The 22,115-nt window shown below is 45.2% G+C and overlaps 1 protein-coding gene across 1 annotated transcript in view; it reads left to right on the top strand.

Moving 5' to 3' along the window:
• Positions 1 to 22,115, top strand: part of LOC126163152 (E3 ubiquitin-protein ligase SMURF1) — a 205,512-nt gene that overhangs the window by 15,500 nt on the left and 167,897 nt on the right. Inside the window, exon 4 of the mRNA XM_049920082.1 lies at positions 17,817 to 17,950. Within this exon, the coding sequence (XP_049776039.1) occupies positions 17,817 to 17,950 (134 nt within the window). The remainder of the gene's footprint in view (positions 1 to 17,816; positions 17,951 to 22,115) is intronic.

The following is a 22,115-nucleotide window of genomic DNA, read 5'->3' as shown; positions in this document are numbered from 1 at the left end:
CCCTTACCAGCAGCATTTGCAAGGTGATGGAACACATGGTCAATGGTCGATTAGTGTGGTTGCTGGAATCACAGCATCTTGTCACTAATGTTCTGTGTGGGTTCCGAAAGCGCTGCTCAGTGGTTGATTATCTCGTCACCCTGTCGACGTTCATCATGAACAATTTTCTGCAGAAGCAACAAACAGTGGCCATTTCCTTTGATTTGGAAAAAGCCTATGATACCTGTTGGCCCACAGGCATTATACGTACTATGCATACATGGGGCCTCCACGGTCATCTTCCCACTTTCATCCAAGAATTTTTAACAGACAGAGTTTTCTGAGTACATGTGGGTTCCTCCTTATCCCATACCTTTTCACAGGAGATCGGGGTGCCTCAGGGCTCCGTACTGAGTATCATACTCTTTGCCATAGCCATCAACCCCATTGTGGACTGCCTTCCAGATGGCATTTCTGGCTCTCCTTTTGTTGACGACTTTGCTATTTATTGCAGCTCCCAGCAGACGTGTCTCCTGCAATGCCGTCTTCAGTGTTGTCTGGACCGTCTCTATTTGAGGAGTGTCACAAGTGGTTTCTGTTTTTTTGCTACCAAATCCGTTTGCGTTAACTTCTGGTGGTACAGGGCGTTCCTTCCACCGTCCTTGCGACTGGGCCAGAATGCTCTCCCATTCGTGGATGCAACGAAGTTCTTAGGGCTTACGTTCATTAGGAAACTCAGTTGGTCTTCCCATGTGTCCTACCTGGCTGCATGCTGCACCCGGTCCCTCAATGTCCTTCGTGTATTGAGTGGTACCTCATGGGGGCTGACCGGACTGTCCGACTGTCCTCCTCCACCTCTATTGATCTCTTGTCTGCTCCAAGTTGGATTATGAATGCATTGTCTACTCCTCTGCACAGCCTTCTATCTTATGCCATCTAAATACAATACTCCATTTGGAGATCCGTCTCGCCACTGGTGCCTTTCGTACTAGCCCTGTTGAGAGTTTCTACACAGAAGCCAGTGAACTACCACTGTCATACCGGCACGACATCCTACTCAGCAGGTATGTGTGTCGGCTTTCTTCCATGCCAGGCCACCCAACCTTTGACCCTTTTTTTGGATGACATTCTTGACCGCCGGTACAAGACGTACGTTTCTTCTCTGCGGCCTCCTGGCGTCCGCTTTCGTCACCTGCTTCAGCAGCCGCAGTTCACACTCCCTGCCACTTTCAGAATAGGGGAGAACCCTTCACCACCTTGGCTTTAGACACAGGTTTGTGTTCGTTTCGACCTCAGCCCATTCTCGAAGGATTCGACTCCCGAGCTGACCTCTCGCTGCAAATTTCTCGAACTTCACTCACAACGTGCTGATAGCATATTTTTGTGCACTGGTGGTTCGAAGTCCGCCCACAGTGTTGGCTATGCTTTTGTCGTTGGGGCTGATAGTTTCAATACTGGCTTCTCGACCAGTGCACAGTTTTTACAGCAGAGCTTTTTGCCCTCTATCTGGTTGTTCACTACGTCTGTAGGCACCAGCTGACTCGCAGTGTGATCTGCTCTGACTCCCTCAGTGCCCTTCAGAGTGTAGATGATCCTGATCCAGTCCACCCCATCATCGCAAGATATTTCAGGGTGTATACGACCCGGGACAACTGGGAGATCTGGGAAAGACACAGGAATTTTTTCATCTGGGAGAAAACCGGGAAAAACTCGGGAATTTTTTAGAATTCTGTGAATTCTTCATTGTTTTAGTTTTCACTTAATTTTTTTTTTAACTTTGACTGTAAGAAATGATACTCTAACAATGTCTATTTCTGTATCCCACTACTGTGGAATAATAATGCAGCAACAAAACATGAACGAGAGAATAAAACTTAAATTGCAAAGGAAGAGCACCACATAATTACACAAAGAGCTCATACAAGTGTCTACCCCCCCCCCCCCCCCCCCCCCCCGCCCCCTGCGGGTTCGGGGGTTAGAATAGGCCCGCGGTATTCCTGCCTGTCGTAAGAGGCGACTAAAAGGAGTCTCACATGTTTTGGCCTTATGTGATGGTCCCCTCTCGGGTTTGACCTCCATCTTTCTAAATTATTCCGAAGAGCGAGCCAATTGGGGAAGGGCGCCTTACATGGTGCACTGTATCCGTCGTGCAATTAGACCTTTAGCCGGCTTTCACGTCGTTGCCATGGTGTCCCGCTCGTTTTCGATCTTTAGGGCGGGGATACGTCCCTGGGTGCGATTACCACGCTGCCCTCTGCAGTGTTTCTTTTAACTGCGACTACGACCTTGGACAGTTTTGCACCTAAGATCCAGCACGGTAGCCAGTCCGTTGTGGTGGGGCCGCCATGTACCCTCTTGGTTGTAGCCCCCTGACAACACAGGGATCGCTCTACTGATGCCTGCGCCATTAACTCCCCACGTATGCCAAGGAGTAGATGCCTATCCTCCTGGGGTATCAGGACTCCCGGCAACGGCCATCCTGCCAGGTGGCCTTTGCTGTGGCTGGGTGGCGCCCGTGGGGAGGGCCCTTGGTCGGAGTAGGTGGCATCAGGGCGGATGACCCGCAATGAAGCGTGGTACATCATCTCTCGCTGGCGGCCAGCCGCCAGCAGTCTCTAAGCGTTCTCGGGCTCAATTTAATGCTGAAAAGTACGATCCGAAAACGTTCCCCTCCCTGGCCACGCCGTGGGAAGAGCGTAAGTCCCAGGATGGAGGTAACAGTTATTCGCCCCGATTCTTAGTTTGCACGAGAGCTGAAGGGAGTCTTTTCTCTCCACAAAGCCTCAGTTCTTCGTCGAGCATTTAGAGGACAAGTTTGGGGAGGTGGAGGGCTTGTCTAAAATGCGCTCTGGCTCAGTACTGATACAAACGGCATCCTCCGCCCAGTCACGCAGGTTACTTGCTTGTGACAAGTTGGGGGATGTTAACGTTACTATTACTCCACATAAGAGTTTAAATATGGTCCAGGGTGTTATTTTCCATAGGGACCTCCTTTTGCAGTCTGATGACGAGCTGCACTCCAACTTAGAACGTAGAGGTGTTCATTTCGTCCGGCGTGTTCATCGGGGTCCGAGGGACAATCAGGTTGCTACCGGTGCCTTCATCTTGGCCTTCGAGGGTGATACGTTACCGGAAAAGGTCAAGGTGATGGTCTACCGATGTGACGTCAAGCCCTATATCCCTCCCCCGATGCGGTGCTTCAAGTGCTGGAAGTTCGGCCATATGTCTTCCCGCTGCACTTCCAGCCTCACATGTCGAGATTGCGGACGCCCATCTCATCCCGATACTCCATGTGCCCCGCCTCCCATCTGCGTCAACTGCGGGGAGCACCATTCACCTTGCTCGCCAGACTGCAGAATATTCCAGAAAGAGCGCAAAATCATGGAATATAAGACCCTGGACCGACTGACTTATACTGAGGCCAAACGGAAATACGACCGATTACATCCAGTGCGAATGACAACTTCCTACGCCGCTGCTACAACACCTGTGCTAGCCCCATCAGTTTCGCGCCTTCCGGCTGGATTGACGAGTGGTACAACTCCTCCTGCCCCCTTGCCAGTGGGGGGCTCTACCCACCGGGTTGCTCCTGTGCCACCTACCTCAGGAGCAACACCATCCCCCCCATCGGGGACGTCGGTCCCCGCTTCTAAGCCGGAGAAGTGTCCAACTTCTTCGGCTTCTCACGCTCGCAAGGGGTCCCTTGGGTCCCTCCCTTCCCAGGTTTCCACCGGCGGGAAGGCTGACGATAGACAGTGGCGTAAGTGCCCACAATCTGCAGGTCGAAGGGCTTCCCGATCTTCCTCAGTCCCGGAGACTGAATCGGTGAAGCCCTCCCAGCCAGTTAAACCCAAGGAGCAGCGTGAGAAATCAAAGAAGAGCAGCTCTAAGCCCAAGGAACGCGCGGTGGTAGCCACCCCATCGCTACCTTCTAGCTTTGCGTCTGAGGACGAGGTGGAGATTCTGGCGTCCGCTGAGGACCTCGATCTCGCCGGTCCCTCAGACGCCGTGAATAGCAATAGCACTAGCACGGGTGCTCAATCGGAGGCAGCAGGTGACCCAGCGGCGTAATCTGCCGTCCCAGTCCCGGCATGCCTTTCTCAGCCATGGACAAAACCATCCTCCAGTGGAACTGCAGCGGTTTCTTCCACCATCTAGCTGAGCTCCGCCAACTTATCAGCCTTCACCCTTTCCTCTGCATTGCTCTGCAGGAAACTTGGTTTCCAGCAATGCGCACCCCCCCCCCCCCCCTCCGTGGCTATCGGGGTTATTATAAGAACCGAGCAGCTTATGAAAGGGTGTCTGGTGGCGTCTGCATCTATGTCCTTAACTCTCTTCACAGCGAGTCTGTCCCTCTACAAACAGCTTTAGAAGCTGTCGCTGTTAGGGTGTGGACGCCGCAGGCTCTTACCGTCTGCAGTCTTTACCTTCCACCGGAGGGTGATGTCGCGCAGCATGTCCTGGCTGCGCTGATAGCCCAATTGCCGCCACCTTTCTTATTACTGGGCGACTTTAACGCCCATAACCCTCTGTGGGGTGGGTCAGTGGCAACAGGTCGAGGCGCCACCGTTGAGCATTTATTGTCGCAGCTCGATCTCTCGATTTTGAATGATGGTGCCTCCACACACTTCAGTGTGGCGCATGGCACCTACTCCGCCATTGACCTTTCAATCTGTAGCCCTAGCCTCTTACCATCTGTCCACTGGAATGTGCATGACGACCTGTGTGGTAGTGACCACTTTCCGATTTTTCTGTCACTACCACAGCATCACTCTTCTGGGCGCCCTAGCAGATGGGCTATGAATAAGGCTGACTGGGACTTGTTCTCCTCCACTGCCGCTATTGAGCCTCTCTCAACTGATGCCATTGATGCGGTGGTTACATCGGTCACCGCCGGCATCGTCACTGCCGCCGAGTCTGCCATTCCCCGTTCTTCTGGGTCCCCTCGGCGGAGGGCTGTGCCTTGGTGGTCGCCTGAGATCGCTGAAGCGATTAAAGATCGCTGGCGGGCGCTCCAGCGTCACAAGCGACATCCCTCCATGGACCACCTTATCGCCTTCAAACGGCTGCGTACGCGGGCCCGCCTCCTTATCCGCCAAGCCAAGAAGGAGTGCTGGGAGCGGTATGTGTCCACCATTGGACTCCATGTCACTCCATCGCAGGTCTGGGCCAAGATTCGACGGGTCTTCGGCTATCGGACCCCTGCCAGCGTCCCTGCGCTCTCACTGAATGGAGCAGTTTGTACTGACTCCGACGTCATTGCAAACCGCTTAGCAGAGCATTTTGCTATGAGTTCCGCTTCTGCGAATTACCCCCAGGCCTTCCGCTCCATTAAAGAGCGGATGGAACGTCGGAGCCTTTCTTTTCGCACCAACGCTTCTGAACCCTACAACGCTCCATTCAGTGAGTGGGAATTTCAGAGTGCCCTTGCCGCTTGCCCTGATACCGCTCCCGGGCCAGATCGCATCCACTGTCAGATGCTGAAACACCTTTCAGTGGACTGCAAGCGACGCCTCCTCGACCTTTACAACCGTCTCTGGGTCGAGGGTGAGTTTCCGTCGCCATGGCGGGAAAGTATTGTCACCCCCATTTTGAAACCTGGAACGAACCCTCTGGAGGTGGACAGCTACCGTCCCATTAGTCTCACCAACGTTCTTTGCAAGTTGCTTGAACGGATGGTGAGCCGGCGCTTAAATTGGGTGCTGGAGTCTCGGGGCCTTCTGGCTCCGTCTCAGGGTGGGTTCCGTAAAGGCCGCTCCGCCACCGACAATCTGGTGAGCCTTGAGTCGGCCATCCGTACAGCCTTTGCCCGCCGTCAGCACCTGGTTGCTGTCTTTTTCGACATGCGGAAGGCGTACGATAAGACATGGCGTCATCACATCCTTTCTACGCTTCATGGATGGGGTCTTCGGGGCCCTCTGCCGATCTTTATCAGAAATTTTCTGTCGTATCCTACCTTCCGCGTGCAAGTCGCGGCCTCGTATAGTTCCTCCCTCGTCCAGGAGAACGGGGTACCCCAGGGCTCTGTCCTCAGTGTCTGCCTGTTTTTAATTGCAATAAACGGTCTCGCTGCGGCAGTAGGAAATTCTGTCTCCGCTTCCCTGTATGCTGACGACTTCTGTCTTTACTATAGTTCTATTAGCATTGCAGCAGCTGAACTTCAGCTACAGGGCGCAATCCGCAAGGCGCAGTCTTGGGCTGTAGCGCGTGGTTTTCAGTTTTCGGCTGCCAAGACCCGCGTTATGCATTTCTGCCGGCGCCGAACGGTCCATCCTGAGCCGCGGCTTTACCTTGCCGACGAACTTCTTGCTGTGGTGGAGACCCACAGGTTTTTGTGTGTCCTTTTTGATGCCCAGTTGACTTGGCTGCCTCATATCCGGCAGCTTAAACAAGCGTGTTGGCGGCATCTCAACGCCCTGCGTTGTTTGAGCCACACCCGCTGGGGCGCCGACCGATCTACCCTGTTGCGGCTCTACCAGGCGTTAATCCAGTCTCGCCTGGATTATGGGTGCCTAGCTTATGGCTCAGCATCCCCATCTGCGTTGCGGGTGCTGGACCCAATTCTCCACAGCGGGATACGCCTTGCCACTGGTGCTTTCCGCACCAGCCCTGTGGACAGCGTCCTAGTGGAGGCAGGTGTACCTCCACTGCGGTTCCGACGCCAACGTTTGCTGGCCGCTTATGCTGCCCATGTTTTTAGCTTGCCCGGGCATCCAAATTATCGTGTCCTGTTCCCGCAGTCAGTCGTCCATCTGCCAGACCGTCGGCCCCGGTCGGGTTGTCCGATCGCCGTACGCATCAAGGAGTTTCTCTGTGGACTTGGGTTTTTCCCAGTTCCACCTCCTTTCCGGGCGCTTCTGCGTACACCCCCGTGGTGTGTTCCTCGCCCTTGCCTTCGGCTCGACTTGGCACAGGGCTCGAAGGACTCGGTCCCTCCAGAGGCCTTCCGCCGCCGCTTTTATTCCATCCTGGCCACGTATCAGGGCTCTGGAATTGTTTACACCGACGGTTCAATGGTTGCTGGTCGTGTCGGGTATGCGCTAACTCTAGGGGACCATTCTGAACAACGGTCCTTGGCGGCTGGCTGCAGCGTTTACACTGCTGAGCTAGTCGCCATCTTTCGTGCCCTAGAGTATATCCGCTCCTGCTCAGGTGAGTCCTTCGTTATCTGTAGCGATTCCCTGAGCGGTTTACGAGCTCTCGACCAGTGTTTTCCTCGTTCTCGTCTGGTGATGGCTATCCATGAGTCCCTGCATACTCTTGCGCGTTGCGGCCGCTCTGTGGTCTTTGTGTGGACCCCCGGTCATGTCGGTATCCCGGGCAATGAACATGTTGACTGCCTGGCGAAAGAGGCCACGAGTAAACAGTCTCTGGACGTTGGCCTCCCAGAGACTGATTTGCGGGCAGTCCTCCGCCGAAAAGTTTTTGCGCTTTGGGACGCTGAATGGCGCAATCGGATCATGCCCAATAAACTCCGTGCCATCAAGGAGACGACGACTGTGTGGCGGTCATCCCTGCGAGCCAACCGCAGGGACTCTGTCGTCCTTTGTCGGCTCCGCATTGGCCACTCCCACCTGACACACAGTTATTTACTGCGCCGGGAGGACCCTCCTGTATGTCGCTGCGGGGCGGCTTTGACAGTGGCCCACATTTTGTTGGCCTGCCCCCTTTTAGCTGTGGTCAGGCAGACATTTGCGCTGCCTGATACGCTCCCTGCCCTCTTATGTGATGACCCTGGTATGGCTGACTTAGTTTTCCGTTTTATTCGGGCAGGGGGTTTTTATTATTTACTCTGAGTGTTTGTTCTGTTCTTTTGTGTTGATTCTGGCCATTGGCCTACGATTTTACGCTGAGTTTTTAATGTGTTCTCGGTGGTTGGCTTTTCCTTTTTATCTCTATGGTCGGCCAACCACTGTCACACTCTGTGTGATTTTAATTTGTTTTGTCTGATCTCTGTAGGAGTATTTCTTGTCCTGTGTTGTCTGACGTCTTTCCTGTTGTTCGTTTTTTATTCTCTTTGGGTGGTTTTACTTTTTTTGGAACAAGGGACCGATGACCGCCGCAGTCTGGTCCCTTTAATCCCCCCCAAACCAACCAACCAAGTGTCTACCAACAGCAAAATGTGTGAAAGGCTTTAGGAAGGCTATGAAATGCTCCTTAACAACAAATTACCTCCGATGAGTGTGACGTCACAACTGTTTGCATTAGATTTATTTAAGCAGTTACGAGAGGGCTCATGCGCAGTTGAGTCGCGTATGAGCAGTACCTTCTCCTGCTTCTGGCTACAGAAGAAAAGTCGCTGTTGGCTATGTAAGCAGCAAACCGGGGTATCTGAACCGGATGGCAATTTGGGGGTAGGGGGGCAGATTCATATTCTTGAGGAAAAAAACTTTGTTTCACAAAGTGCCTAGCATCTAGCGCACGTTGGTCTATCGGTTACTTAGATGATTTCGAAACGCATCCCTATTGGTTTTTGAACACATTCCAAGTTGATTTCTGAATGAATTGTAAGTTGATATTTGAATGTGTGCATAGTGTATGTGATGTCTTTGCCAGGGGAATCCATCTAGAAGTAAACTTTCTGCAGACAAAAGGGGATGGGGCTATATGAGCTGAGGGGTGAATGCCAACTGCTGTTTGTTTACGTGAGTGATTGGGTATGCGAATGATCAGCATTGTTATAATTACTAGCAAAGTCTATAGATTCAGACTACCAGAGTGGCAATAAACAGGAATAACACGTAAGAAAGATTACGTATTACCTTCTCGGTGTATACAAGAAAATGAAATTTTTACAGAAAATTTTTGGTCAAATTGGGCAAGTTGTACTGTCCCCGGCTAGGAACCACTGAAGTTCTATACTGGGAGGAGCACGGAAAATTCGTTGTATGAACACGTAATAACACCTAACCGGAGAATAATCGCTGGATAACTAAATCGTTGATTCTGTCAGGGTTAGTAGAGTTAACCGGAGAAAGAGTTTTGTCAGTAGTAGGAGTAGTTACAGAATTAGTGATGAGAAGATTGTTTGTTAGCATGAGGGAGAAGAAGAAACGGGGACATCACACAAATTATGGAAGAATATGACAATTCCAAATTTATACAAAAATTTCGTACTATTACTTTTCGATCTCGTGCTTGAGAAACTGGAGCATATGAATAAAATGTGAAACTATTTCCTAACATGAACTGTTTTGCTTGTAGTTGGTTAAATAGGCATTTCATATTGATACTTCACGAATAATATTCTGTCATATTATAAAAATGACAATTATAACCAAAACAGTCTCACTTGTTTGGTGTGTGTTACAATTGCTGCAGTATTAGAAATGCCTATTTTCTTTTATCTAGTAGACAATGACAAAATAGACGTAATCAGATTGAGAAACCACACCAATCTTGGGTACTATTTGTATTAACAGCTTTTTCAGTATTAGACGACGACATTTCGATTTTTTATGTAGCAAAACTTTTGATGAATTTTGATGAGGTAATAGATTCTTTTGCAGAAAGGAAAGCAATCCATGTAAAGCTGTAGCAAAATTGGACAGAAAAAAAATGCTGGGAGCTAAGTACTGAATAAATGTGTACTGTTTTGCTTGTCTCTTGTCTATACTGGTTTTGTGTATCCTATATTTAATTTAATGTTCCACAGAACAGCAAGTTATTAGCTAATAGGCAATAAAGAGTCCAAATTCTGTGAAGAGTTCTTGTTCTTCTGGTTACAAATAATCCCATCCAGTATTAATTTCGAGGGTGTTTTTTTTTTTTTTTTTAAAAAAAGAGGGGCAAGATGTCAAACCGACCGACTGGGAGCAGGAGAGACACAAAAGGACTTTTTAATTTCCACTTTCCTGAATATAGTTTATTGGCATCCATTACAAAATATACACATTTGAGTTCCACAGTGCGAAATACAGTGACGTGCGGTAGAAGAATGCTGTGTGAAGAGGCATGGCACTGCACTTTGGCACACTTAAGACCAAATAACACTTCTTGCGCTACAAAAGAACTTATTTTTGAAAAGTCTTCTTTTTATTTTTTAAATTTTTGATGTCCTATCTCAAACGCTGTAGGGTGGCGGGTGGAGGAGGGGGGAGGGGGGACACCACCATCTGGTATTTAGTATTGCCCCGGTTCAAAATATCGTAGATCCAGGGCTGTTGTGCAGAGCAGCCTGAGTTATAGTGGGGGGGGGGGGGGGGGGGGGGTTTAGTCTCCGCATGATCCATGTTTACATTTAGTGATTTTGCTGTTTCCTCTTCATTTACTGCTCTTGCGTCATATGAAAAAAAAGAATGATTTCTGTGGCTTGGAGCTATCTGGTGAATTAAAATACATTCACATAATTACGGAGGGCTAAAGTATGCTATTAGTTTCAGATGCTATTTCATTTCCCCTTTCTGACAGTCAAGCATTAATCGCCTTGCAGAACAATGAAGTTATTTTTGTCGCGTTTCTCTTTAGCAAATTCAACTTTTATTTATCTTTTCCGCTGCAGCAGCCAATTTATATGAAACGAAGTGTTTAATTCCACACTACTGGCTAGTTTCAACTGTTCGCTGCATGTCAAGTGCACATTTTCATCTTCTAGCACGTATGGCATTATGGCATAATAAAGAACCAAACATGAGATAATACAGTAGTGGTACTTCAAGAAAATTAACATCCCGAAAACCACACTGAAAAGCGTAATATCAAGTCGAGGTCTACTTTGTTGTGAATCTGGATATACGAATGTGCACTTTAAAGCGAATTATTCATTTCAGTATGGTTCACAAAATTCCGACACTCTTGGAGCATCCTCTGATGTCTTGTTTCTTTTATGACATAATTTTAGATCTTTTAATGTTTTACACATTGGAACAAATGGGCTTCCTACGTCGTCGTTGCTGCTCAAGTGCGGTGACTCCTCTTATCTCGCGCTCCCTGGCAACTGCTAGAACAAATCTGTTTCTAACAAATTGCGGGAAAATAGTGCGAATTGTGGTTTGAAAAGCGTTATTTTCGAAGCAAATTTCCTTTTATGCAAGATGAACAGTGTGCGAGAATGTACAAAAAGTTTCTTAAATCACAGAGCGTTTGACTCTAATTCAAAAGTCACCTCTTTGATGGCAAGCCATTCAGAAGAATTGTTAGCCCAGAAGATCAGAGATTTATGTTGGTATTAAACATTTTACTGGCACATTTATGTGAGGTATCTTAAAGTGTAAAACATGCAAAAAAGATCAACATTGTATGTAAAAGCTTAGCTTCTCTTGTAGCTTATTAATCTTGGAGACAAATATTATATATGAAAGCTTTTCTTTTCTTTTCTTGTAGCAACATTATGTGTATTAATTTAAACCATTAACTTTTCCTGTTCGTTGTTTGCGCTACTTAACAGTGATGTTGCTATTGACTGACTACATCATGTGTCCTATTCTCTTAATATCTGCTGTTATCGGCTGGCGAGATCACATGAACTATGACTGGCTTACAAAAGTGCATCGCAATCTTGATTTCAGTGCTTCGGAAAGAAACGTGGTGTTCAGTGGAATGCAAATTTATACTTTCGTAATACAGAAATATGCAGTGTACATGTTGCTGCACATCAAAGAACATTCCAAAACTTGTTTCTTTCCCCTGTGTTTCGTTTTCTAAAGTGCCAGGATATAAGCCGCTGTATAAAACCATAACCATTCAAATGATTGACAAATTTTACAGTTCCGATGGAAAGTATACTGTCACTTAGCACGGAAAAAGTGTATTTTCACCTGGGAGAAAGTGTATTTTTAACCGGGAGATCCGGGGAAAATCCGGGAATTTTTTTGCTTGGCAGCGTATACACCCTGTATTTGAACTTTCCTCTGTCAGCGTATCATGTCACTTTGGCATGACCATTGGTGCTCCTTTCATGGGAACAAACTGAGAGAAATGGAACCTCTCCCAACAGCCCGGTCGACTTCCTCCTGGTCGTCTCAACATGAGGAAGTAATACAGCACTGCTGGTTTAGTCACCGCAACTTGTTGATTGGCAATCCTGCACCCAGCTGTCCTCTCTGTAGTCAGCCATTAACGGTCAGACATTTCCTGATCCTCTGCCCCTATTTTAGCCACTTACGTCTCAGGGTCGGGCTGCCGCCCACTTTGCCGGACATTTCAGCAGATGACGTGCGAGCTGTTGCTCGCATTTTAAGTTTTTTAAAAGCAGTAATATGGCAAAAGAGATTTGATTTTTACCTGGTGACTCTGGTTTCTTGTTGATGTCTTTGAGATACTCTTCCGTAACGTCTTGATGTGTTAGATTTGGTTTTTATTCTTTTTTGTATTGGACCTCACAACGGTTTTCTCCCCTCGTGGTCCCAGCATTCTCTGATTCTTTACTGGGCGCTTATGACCTTAGATGTTTTGCGCCCTAAAACCTCACAAAAGAGAAGGAGGGGGGGGGGGGGGGGGCAGCTTCAGTCACAGCTCCAAAAGTATTCAAAATCTGCATTTGCTATTTGAAAGCAATTCACGAATAGGTATTGGTGTATGAGTGCTACATCCATTATAAGTCTGTTTGATGCCACTCTTGTTATTTATGCATTAAATCCACTTCCAAATCCAACCTTTATGCTTCATTTTCTTCTTCTTGGATTCTTTGCCCAGTAGTAATGCCATAACCTGAATGACAACACCAATGTCTGTATGAATAATCCTTGCTGATGATATACTGACAAAACAGTGCCACAGTATTTTGACAGGTGTGTGTGTGTGTGTGTGTGTGTGTGTGTGTGTGTGTGTGGAAACAGTAGCACATGGTGCCACTACCATGTCATCTGTCATGCCACTTGTTGTGGTGATACTTCTCTTGCATGTAGAAACCCAGTTTTAGCTCTTTACAGAGCTTGATCACAGTAAATGACAGATATAATTGTTAAAATCAAACAATGGAAAATCTTGGATGGAATGTAACGTTATTATGAAAAGGAAAGTTGCTACTCACCAAGAGGCTGAGTCGCAAATAGGCACAACAAAAAGAAACTTACAATTGAAGCTTTTGGCCATTAAGGTCTTTGTCAGCAATAGATCTCTCTCTCTCTCTCTCTCTCTCTCTCTCTCTCTCTCACACACACACACACAAAGGCATCTTGCACACATAACTGCAGTGTAACCACACTGCGAGCAGTAGCATCATTGCATGATGGGAGTAAAGACTGGGTGGGGGTAAGGAGTACGCTGTGTCGGGGGGGGGGGGGGATAGTACGGTGCGGGTGGTGGACAATAAAGTGCTGCACGTTAGACGGAGGGCAGAGGAGAGGAGAGGAGCGGGGGGTGGGGGGGAGTAGTGTAAGAGGAGAGAAATAAAGACCGGGTGTGATGGTGAAATGACGGATGTGTAGTGCTGGAACGGGAACAGGGAAGAGGCTGGATGAGTGCAGAGTAGAGAGTAAATTGTAAAAAAAAAAGTGTATTACTGTGGGTAGCAGGTGTGAGGGTGGATAAGTGCGAAGAAGGGGGATGGCAGATGAGACCGGATGATGGAATTAGTGGGTGCGAACTGGGATAGAACACATTCTCATTCCAGCACTACATAGCCTTCATTCCACCGTCAAACCCAGTCTTTTTATTTCTCTCGATTTACACTACTTTCTCTCCCCCCTCCCCATCACTCCTCTGCCCTCCGTCTAATGTGCAGCACTTTACTGTCTGCCACCCCCATCATACTATCCATCCCCCTCCCTGCCCCAGCCTCCTCCTTACCCCCACCCAGTCACCACTCTCATCCTGCACTGGTGCTGCTGCTTGCAGCGTGGTTTCACTTGCCTGAGACTGCAGGTGATTTTTGTGAGTGTGTGTGTGTGTGTGTGTTTTTTTTTTTTTATTGTCTATTGTTGACGAAGGCCTTACTGGCCTGAAAGCTTTAATTGTAAGTGTGCCTATCTGCTACTATGCAGAATTGTTAACATTTTCAAGGCGTCAGGGATTTAAATGATCTTCTTTTATCAGCACATCAGAAATTCACTGCTGTTGTAATTATAGTGAGTTTAAAGTCGCTACAAATATAGGACAATAACCTTTCTTAAAACCCTGAATTCATTGTTTAGTAGACTTCAGTACAACAACGAAACTTGAAACAGTGCTGCTGCAAACATGTTTTGTAAAGGAAACAGGAACATAATTCTTTATGGTCATTAAATTAATAAAACACTATTTAAAAATGCTGAAAATTTAAGCCAGATTTCTGCTTCTTAACTAACTTTTGACACCAAAATGAAAATACGGATGTCTGATACACTTCTGAAATGTGATGTTTTCGATGTTGTGAATTTTAAGATGTGTGTTATCAAATATAGACAAAATTTGGTATGTTTGGTAACTCCAGAAGCTGATAATATAATGAATACATGTTTAGGAAAATTCTCTAACTTTCAGGCAAGCAGGGAGACAATGCATTAACAAATGATCATGTTTCTAGTGCCCCTGTAAAAACTGCTGTAGTAGCTACACCAGGTTATGGATGGAACTGGAACTTGGCAAAAGTTCATGCAGCTCACTTAGGCACATTCTGAACAAGTTTCAACAGAATTGAAGATGGGCAAACCAGGACCCAGTGATTGCTTGACATGGAATAACCCATTTATAGAATTAGGTCAACTAGAATACACTCTGAAGGTATCAGGCATAATATACTAGGAGCAGAAGGTTGTATAAAACTTTTAAAACGTGAAATTTAAAGTTTTCCCAGGGAACTAAATATTCAGAAAGATTTCGGCCGGTCGTCGATAGCTTCCATCCAATATATTTCGACTGGACAACTGCCAGCCATCCTCAGGTGAACCATCGAAGACTGACGAAGACACCCTCCATTCCGCAATATATAGCGTACAGCGAGTATTCCGTGCATGCGTCAAAATCATATTGACAGACGAACCACACCGCCCGCCAGCAGCACCCTCGCTGGTGGAACTGCAGAACTCGGCTGTCTTCGGTGTTGTCAATTGTTGCGGCCATCAGAGGCAATTGACAACGCCGAAGACAGCCGAGTTCTGCAGTTCCACCAGCAAGGGTGCTGCTGGCGGGCGGTGTGGTTCGTCTGTCAATATGATTTTGACGCATGTGCGATGCACGGAATACTCGCTGCATGCTATATAATGCGGAATGGAGGGCGTCTTCGTCAGTCTTCGATGGCTCACCTGAGGATGGCTGGCAGTTGTCCAGTCGAAATATGGTGGATGGAAGCTAACGACAACTGGTTGCAAGCCTGAATTCTTTTTGAATATAAAACTTGTATAGTTAACCAGGTTGTAGTAACTATGGGCTAGGCATTGGCAGTGACATGGTATTTATTGCTATACATAATTCTGTAGTATGTAGGAAAGTATTTCAAATGGAAAACAGTTTAATGGTACGTGGGTACTTCTATAGAATACCTTCATCAGAAGCTGTAGTACTCCAGAGACAACTTGAAGAATGTCACAAATAAGTTTTCTGTTCATACTATTATAATAGGGGGAAGACTTCAACTTGGCAGCTATAGATTGGGCAATCAATCCAATTACAACCTGGTGCCAGGGAGGGAGCTTTGTGAGATGGTGCCAGGAGCTTTGTGACATTGTTCTGAAAGTGGTGTTTGGAAGTTAATTCAAATGGGCAGTTGAAGAACTAACACATGAGGGCAAGGTCTTAGAAGAGGAAACGTGGCTCATAAGGCTTTGATAGCATCAATAATCACAGGTTTACAAGGAGTGTTAAAAAAGGAAAATTTTTTTTTTAGCAGAAGTGACAGGATACAAATTGCAGAGTATATAAGTAGTCAGCATCAAATATTAATGTCTGAGAATGAAGATGTGGAGCCCAAATGGGTAATACTCACAAGCGTTGTACAGTATACTGTACACTAGTATGTACCCAGCAACATAGTGGTACAGTAGCAATGTTAGAAAGACGTTGTGAAAGCAAGATAGCTTCATCTTCTGAGGCCCAGGTGGTTCACAAGTCATGTGCACTCGGAGCTCTCCTAAAGATAAGTGTATAATTGCGTAACAACAGTTAATTAAGGCAATATTATATCATAAATAAGTAAATTAGTGCCAATTGTAAGTTGTCAATTGAAGGTTTCCCTTTTATTTGCATGTTCTTCGGAAAAGAGAACATTTTGTAGTTGCAAATTTGGCCTGGGTTTTGTTTATATTATCAATCTACATCTAACAATATAATGAAAAGGAAGTTGCTACTCACCATATAGCGGAGATTCTGAGTCATGGAAAGGTGCACAAAAAGACTTTTGGAAAGTTAGCTTTTGGTCAACAAGGCCTTTGTCAAAAATGGACCCCCCCCCCCCTCACACACACACACACATGGATGGACACACACACACACACACACACACACACACACACACACACACACACACACACGACCACAACTTCTGTCAGCTCTAGCCAGACTACGAGTAGCAGCGCACTATGGAAGAGTCAACTGGTTGGGGCGTGAGGAGGAGGCTGGGGTGGGGATGGGGAGGGGGAGAGATAGCAGGGTAGGTATGGGGAATAGTAAAGTGCTGCTGGGAGCATACAGGGATGAGGTGGAGAGTAGAGCAGTTAAGTGCAGTCAGGATGTCAGATGGTGGGCAGGGGTGAGGGGGGGGGGGGTTGTGGAAATGGAGAGAAATAAAAGGACTGAGTACATTGGTGGAAAAGAGGACTGTGTAGTGCTCGAATGGAAAGAGGAAAGGGGCTAGATGGGTAAGGACAATGACTAATGACAGTTGAGGCCAGGAGGGTTACAGGAACATAGGATATATTGCAGAGAGTTCCCACCTGCGCAAATCAGAAAAGCTGGTGTTCGTGGGAAGGATCCAGATGACACAGTCTGTGAAGCAGTCATTGAAATGAAGGACGTCGTTTTGGGCGGTGTGTTAAGCAACAGGGTGGTCCAGTTGTTTCTTGGTCACAGTTCGTCTGTGGCCATTCATATACTTTCCATATTTTGGGAGGAGGAATTGTTCAGTAGAAGAGATGTTTCATAGTAGTGAAAATAAAAAAAGTGCCCTTAGCTCTGAAGGTATGGATAAAAAAAGTCCATGTTTAGCAGGCAGTTTTTTCTTGTTTTGATCCATACTACCGCCTCTTAGAATATGGAAAGCGAAGAACAAGCAGTTGAAGATAGTTGTTTTATGGTATTGAAGATGTAGTAGTGCTCATAACTGGAAAGGTATGCATTTAGAGCCCAAGTTTACTATTGTTTCTTGCTTGGAATGATCGTTCCTGTCATATCTTTGAATATTGATAACTCCTCCTGGAACACCCTGTTTAAGGTTAGCTGTAAGTTGTCAGAGCAAGGGACATACAAGAGAACTTGACATTATCATTTGCGATGCAGCATGTGTTTCTTATCTGTTTGTGGAATGATTTTTTTTTCTTCTTCTGCATCTCAAGTTGTGGTGATGCCATTAGTGAATCATTGTGGTGCAGTGCACATATGACTTGTTTAAAATGCAGGTGCTTGTTAGTTCCACATTGTAATAAAATATAAACATTGCAGCCACTGTTTTACCCCACTCCCTTGTGACCCCACTACATTGTTTTGTACGATTTCCTTTTTTTAAACTCCTGTCTCTTAATTGTATTTATAGTTAAAATTTATTTTGCTTCCTTCTGCTTTTCTTAATTTCTTTTTAAGATATTTGAAGTGTTGTAGCAGTATAATGTTACTTCTTTTATTGATTTGTTCATTAAGTTAATTTATAGTTAGGATCTTTGTTATATTACTCTCAGTAGTTGGTACTCGTTTGGTTCTTATTCTTGGAAAAAAAATTGACCTTATAATTTCTGTTTATATCTTTAATAATTTCATTATTGGTACTCCAGGTATATTGGAAAGGATGATGGCATTACTATAAGTGTATGGAACCACAGAAAAATTCACAAAAAACAAGGAGCTGGATTCCTAGGTGGTGTGAGAATTGTATCAAATACAATTCAGAGGCTGAAAGACACTGGCTGTAAGTAACAGAAACTGATTAATTTTAACATAACAGTTGTCGATATCTTTAATTTTTGACATGTCTTCGTTACCAAGTAAACTTTATGCATCGGTCTCGCATGTATGTGATTGAACGAGATGGCACAGTGTTTGAAGCACTTGAAACTCTTACCAAAAAGTAAGGGTTCAGATTCCCACATTGCTGCACTGATTTAGGTATGTGGTTTTCTTATGTCAGATTCCAGTTCTATTCCTTAAACTGGCTTTTTGTCCATCTGTTCTATAGGCCTATACATTTTTGCAACAGATTTATGTTTGATTATTGAGCATTAAAAAAGGAACCATCTTTTTGCAAAAAAATATTCTGCTTCAAATATTAGAAGGATGTGTGAGGAAATATTTCATTGCTCACCCTATCAACTTTTGCATTGCCAATGTTTAATTTGTAGATAGACCTGTGACGGAGATAGAACAACATATTTTGTACTTGGTAATATTCAGGCCTGTTGCTTAAACTCACCTTGAAAGTTTTTCAATAATCTTGTCAAGAAAGCAAGTTACAGTTTCACCTTTTTTTGTGGCCTATAATGATGATAATATGTGAATAAAAAAAATTATCTCTTCTCCTTTTGATCATATTGTTTTCACTTTTTAGTGTAGTTCCATGTACTCTAGCCCACTGCTTGGAGTTGGCGATTTCATCTCAAATTGTACAGGTCGAGAGTGAATGTGTCGCATCACTATTTCAAAGTATGCTGAAAAAAAAAAAGTGTTGAAGTTCTACATTATTCTTCTCCGAAACTACTATATATTGATTTTTCTGATAATTTGTTAAAACGTTGCAGACCTCTTTAAATGAGAGTATTTGTGAAAATGTTGTAAGGAAAGGGAAAATTGTAAAAAAATGTAATAAAGAAACCAAAAGTGAAGAAGAACTGAATTTATTTTCAGTAAATACTTTGTTCCCAGTGCTATGAGACATGATTAATACATACACAGTTCTGAGCTTTTTTCATTTTTGTAACATAAAGTATGAAAATTTGTGACTTTTTGTGAATTTCAAAATTAAGTTTTGAAAATATGAGTAGTCCCAGGATGTTAACTTACTTGAGAAATGAGAAAGTGGAAGGACTGCTGTCAGCTATGACATTAATGCTTGAAATTCTTAAACTGTTAAAATATTTATGTATAAAATGAAAGAATTTGAAATTTTTTGGTTATTTATCGTAAATGTTCAAAAAATGTCATGACACGTTAGTTGGTTATTGTACTTATTGAATGTACAATCAGAGTGTGCAATGATTTTTTAGGTAGACCTAGCTGTACTCTGAAGGTCAAAAAATCATAAGACATTTAAATATTTAAATTGATAGATGATTGTAAGTAAATGTCATGCAAAACTGGCACTTCAGAATTGAAATAATTACTTTGCAACATTATAAGTGAGTTGAAAAAAATTCATAATTTTGTTCGAAAGCATTTTATAACAACATGAGATGTACTATATAAATACCCAGTTGTCTTTTTATGATATTATTTTGCAAATGACTATTGTCTTCTGGCCAGCCGTGGTGGCCGAGCGGTTCTATGCGCTACAGTTTGGAACCGGGCGACTGCTATGGTCGCAGGTTCGAATCCTGCCTCGGGCATGGATGTGTGTGATATCCTTAGGTTAGTTAGGTTTAAGTAGTTCTAAGTTCTAGGGGACTGATGACCTCAGAAGTTAAGTCCCATAGTGCTCAGAGCCATTTGAACCAATTTATTGTCTTCTGTCATGATTTTACTTCTTCACAACTTTCCATGAATTAAAATTGCCTACAATCAACACTGCATTCTTGAAAAGAGTTCATTTTTTTCCATCTGCTTCTCATTGAACTTGTATAGCCGAGCTGAATTTGCACATGGACAAGGATGATCCAACAAGAGCAATACTTGGCTTGGAAAATGGGAACTGCACACTTATCTTTTGATTCTGGCCATTTGAGCATTAGCAGGAGCATGAGGTGTCATGAAGGAAATGGTTACATCTTGCAGCTCATGAGACACACTTATTACTTGTCCCACTCACCACTGATTGTCATACACACAAGAAATGAAATGGTTCACTACAAAGTCTTCTAATGTACAATGTGGTCTATGAATTTCACGCACAGTAACAGGCTGCATTTTGTGAGGAACTGCTCTTGTAATGCATATGCCACGGAATCCCATTAATGTACTTCTATTTAGAATGGAGAGTTTCAAATTTGTTACTAATATTGATATGGTGTGTACAGATCCAGTAGCATCTCTTACAGCACCAACAGCTTCATGCTGGAGGTTAAATATTGTTGCAAGATGTTTACAGAGACCTCCTACCCCATCACATGCACTTTTTCCATCACCTGTTGCTGAAAACATCCATTTTTTTGTCTTAATTCCTGTACTACAGTATTGACCAAGCTAATAAAGCTGAAAGTGGTTTTTAAAATAAGGTTCTGCAACATCAGTCACATACACATGTTTAGAAAATGCATAGTGTCTAGATGCTATGTCATCAATCAACATGGTGACAGTGTAGCATACATTTGTACTATCATGAGTGAGATGAGCACTGACAATAGCAAAAGAGTGTGATGTTCCAAGGAAGTGAGCAACACGTAAATATTGATACCTGTGATGTATGCCAGTGGTAACTTTGAATTTTGTTCTGCCAAGCAACAGCCTAGTTCTCAGCAAAGTCGAAACGAAGAACTAATGTGTCAGTATTCTGGGATGTGGCCGATTTACAAATGCAATGGCCTGTCTCTTAATCCTCCGGATATGATTGTGAGCTATTCCTTTCATGACCTGATGCCTAATCTGTGTAACAGACTTCTCTGGCTCTGCTGTCTTCTTCAGCAACTCTATTCCTTCCTCCCCCTAGGGGGCTCACCACTCTTTGGTGGGTTTGTGTTTGGCTACCACGGGGCCCCAGACTTTGCAGCATCTTTTCCCTTCTGTGTTGCATGTCTATCCTTTTGCTATTGCTTTTCTCCTTCCTTTGGGAACATGTCTGGGGTATTATAGGGATGTTCCGCATTGTCTGTTGCTGACATAAGAACATTCTCACCACTGTCTTTCATTCCCTTTTCCTTTCTCTGTTTCCCTTCTCCTCTGGTTCCTCCCTTTCAGCGTTTGAGATTCCTCTTTTCCTTATTCCCAGCACCGGGTCGACAGGTAGGGTGCGCACATACCCCCTGGTAGAGGCCAGGCCCAGGGAGGGCTGATTGCCTGAACTGCTACCTTCCTGAATTACTGATTGGTCCCCCTTTCAGGTGTTCAGGAGGTGTGACATTAGGTGTGAACGATCACCTAAGGTGGGTGTGCCCCCTTGTGAAGGGGTGCCCCAGTTGGAAGCAGCATGCCATCAGAGATGCTGGCAGTCGTGGGATTTTCTTGCAATGAGCCAATCATCTTTACAATCAACATCTACGAAAAGTCACCTGAATGACGTTAATGATTGCAATAGCATTCCAGCTGCACCACAGTTCTTTGTGGCTTCACGCACTGAAGACAGTCGGTCCTTTGCAGTGGTAAAGCCATTTATTATTCAGAAAGGTGCTGATGCCAGTGCCAGCCCTGTGAAATCCTGCTCTCATTTACAGAATGGCTCTTTCCTTTTGCAGACTACTTCTGATTCTCAGGGGCAACAACTGCTTACCACCTCACTTCTCCACGGTATCCTGTTCATGTCGAGGCCCATAGACCTCTGAATTCTTTCCGTGGTGTTATTTACACTAGGCTGCTCGACGGTCTGACAGATGGCGAAATCCAGTCTTGCCCTTCTGTTCAGGGTGTCATTGCTGCCCATCGGGTGATGAAAAACCTAGATTCCTCATTAGTGCGCACCAGCACTCTTTATCACCTTTGATAGAGTGGTGCTTCCATAAAAGATCAAAGTAAGCTATGAAATTATCACAGTCCAACTGTACATTCTGAACCCAATGCACTGCTACCAGTGTTATCGTTTCAACCACACTAGAATGTCTTGTCGACACCCGGCCAAATGTCTAACCTATGGTAGGGATGCGCATGAAGGAGATTGTCTGCCACCTCCTCACCACTATATCAACTAGAATGGGGGTCATACTGTCTTCTCTCGGGATTGTCCTGTGTGTCTTGATGAGCAGACTGCCCAGGAGATCTGGGTAGAGGAAAAAGTG

This window comes from Schistocerca cancellata, chromosome 2 (genome assembly GCF_023864275.1).
Source record: "Schistocerca cancellata isolate TAMUIC-IGC-003103 chromosome 2, iqSchCanc2.1, whole genome shotgun sequence".
In the NCBI taxonomy this organism is placed as follows: Eukaryota; Metazoa; Arthropoda; class Insecta; order Orthoptera; family Acrididae; genus Schistocerca; species Schistocerca cancellata.
This window is presented reverse-complemented; position numbering and strand designations above follow the sequence as displayed.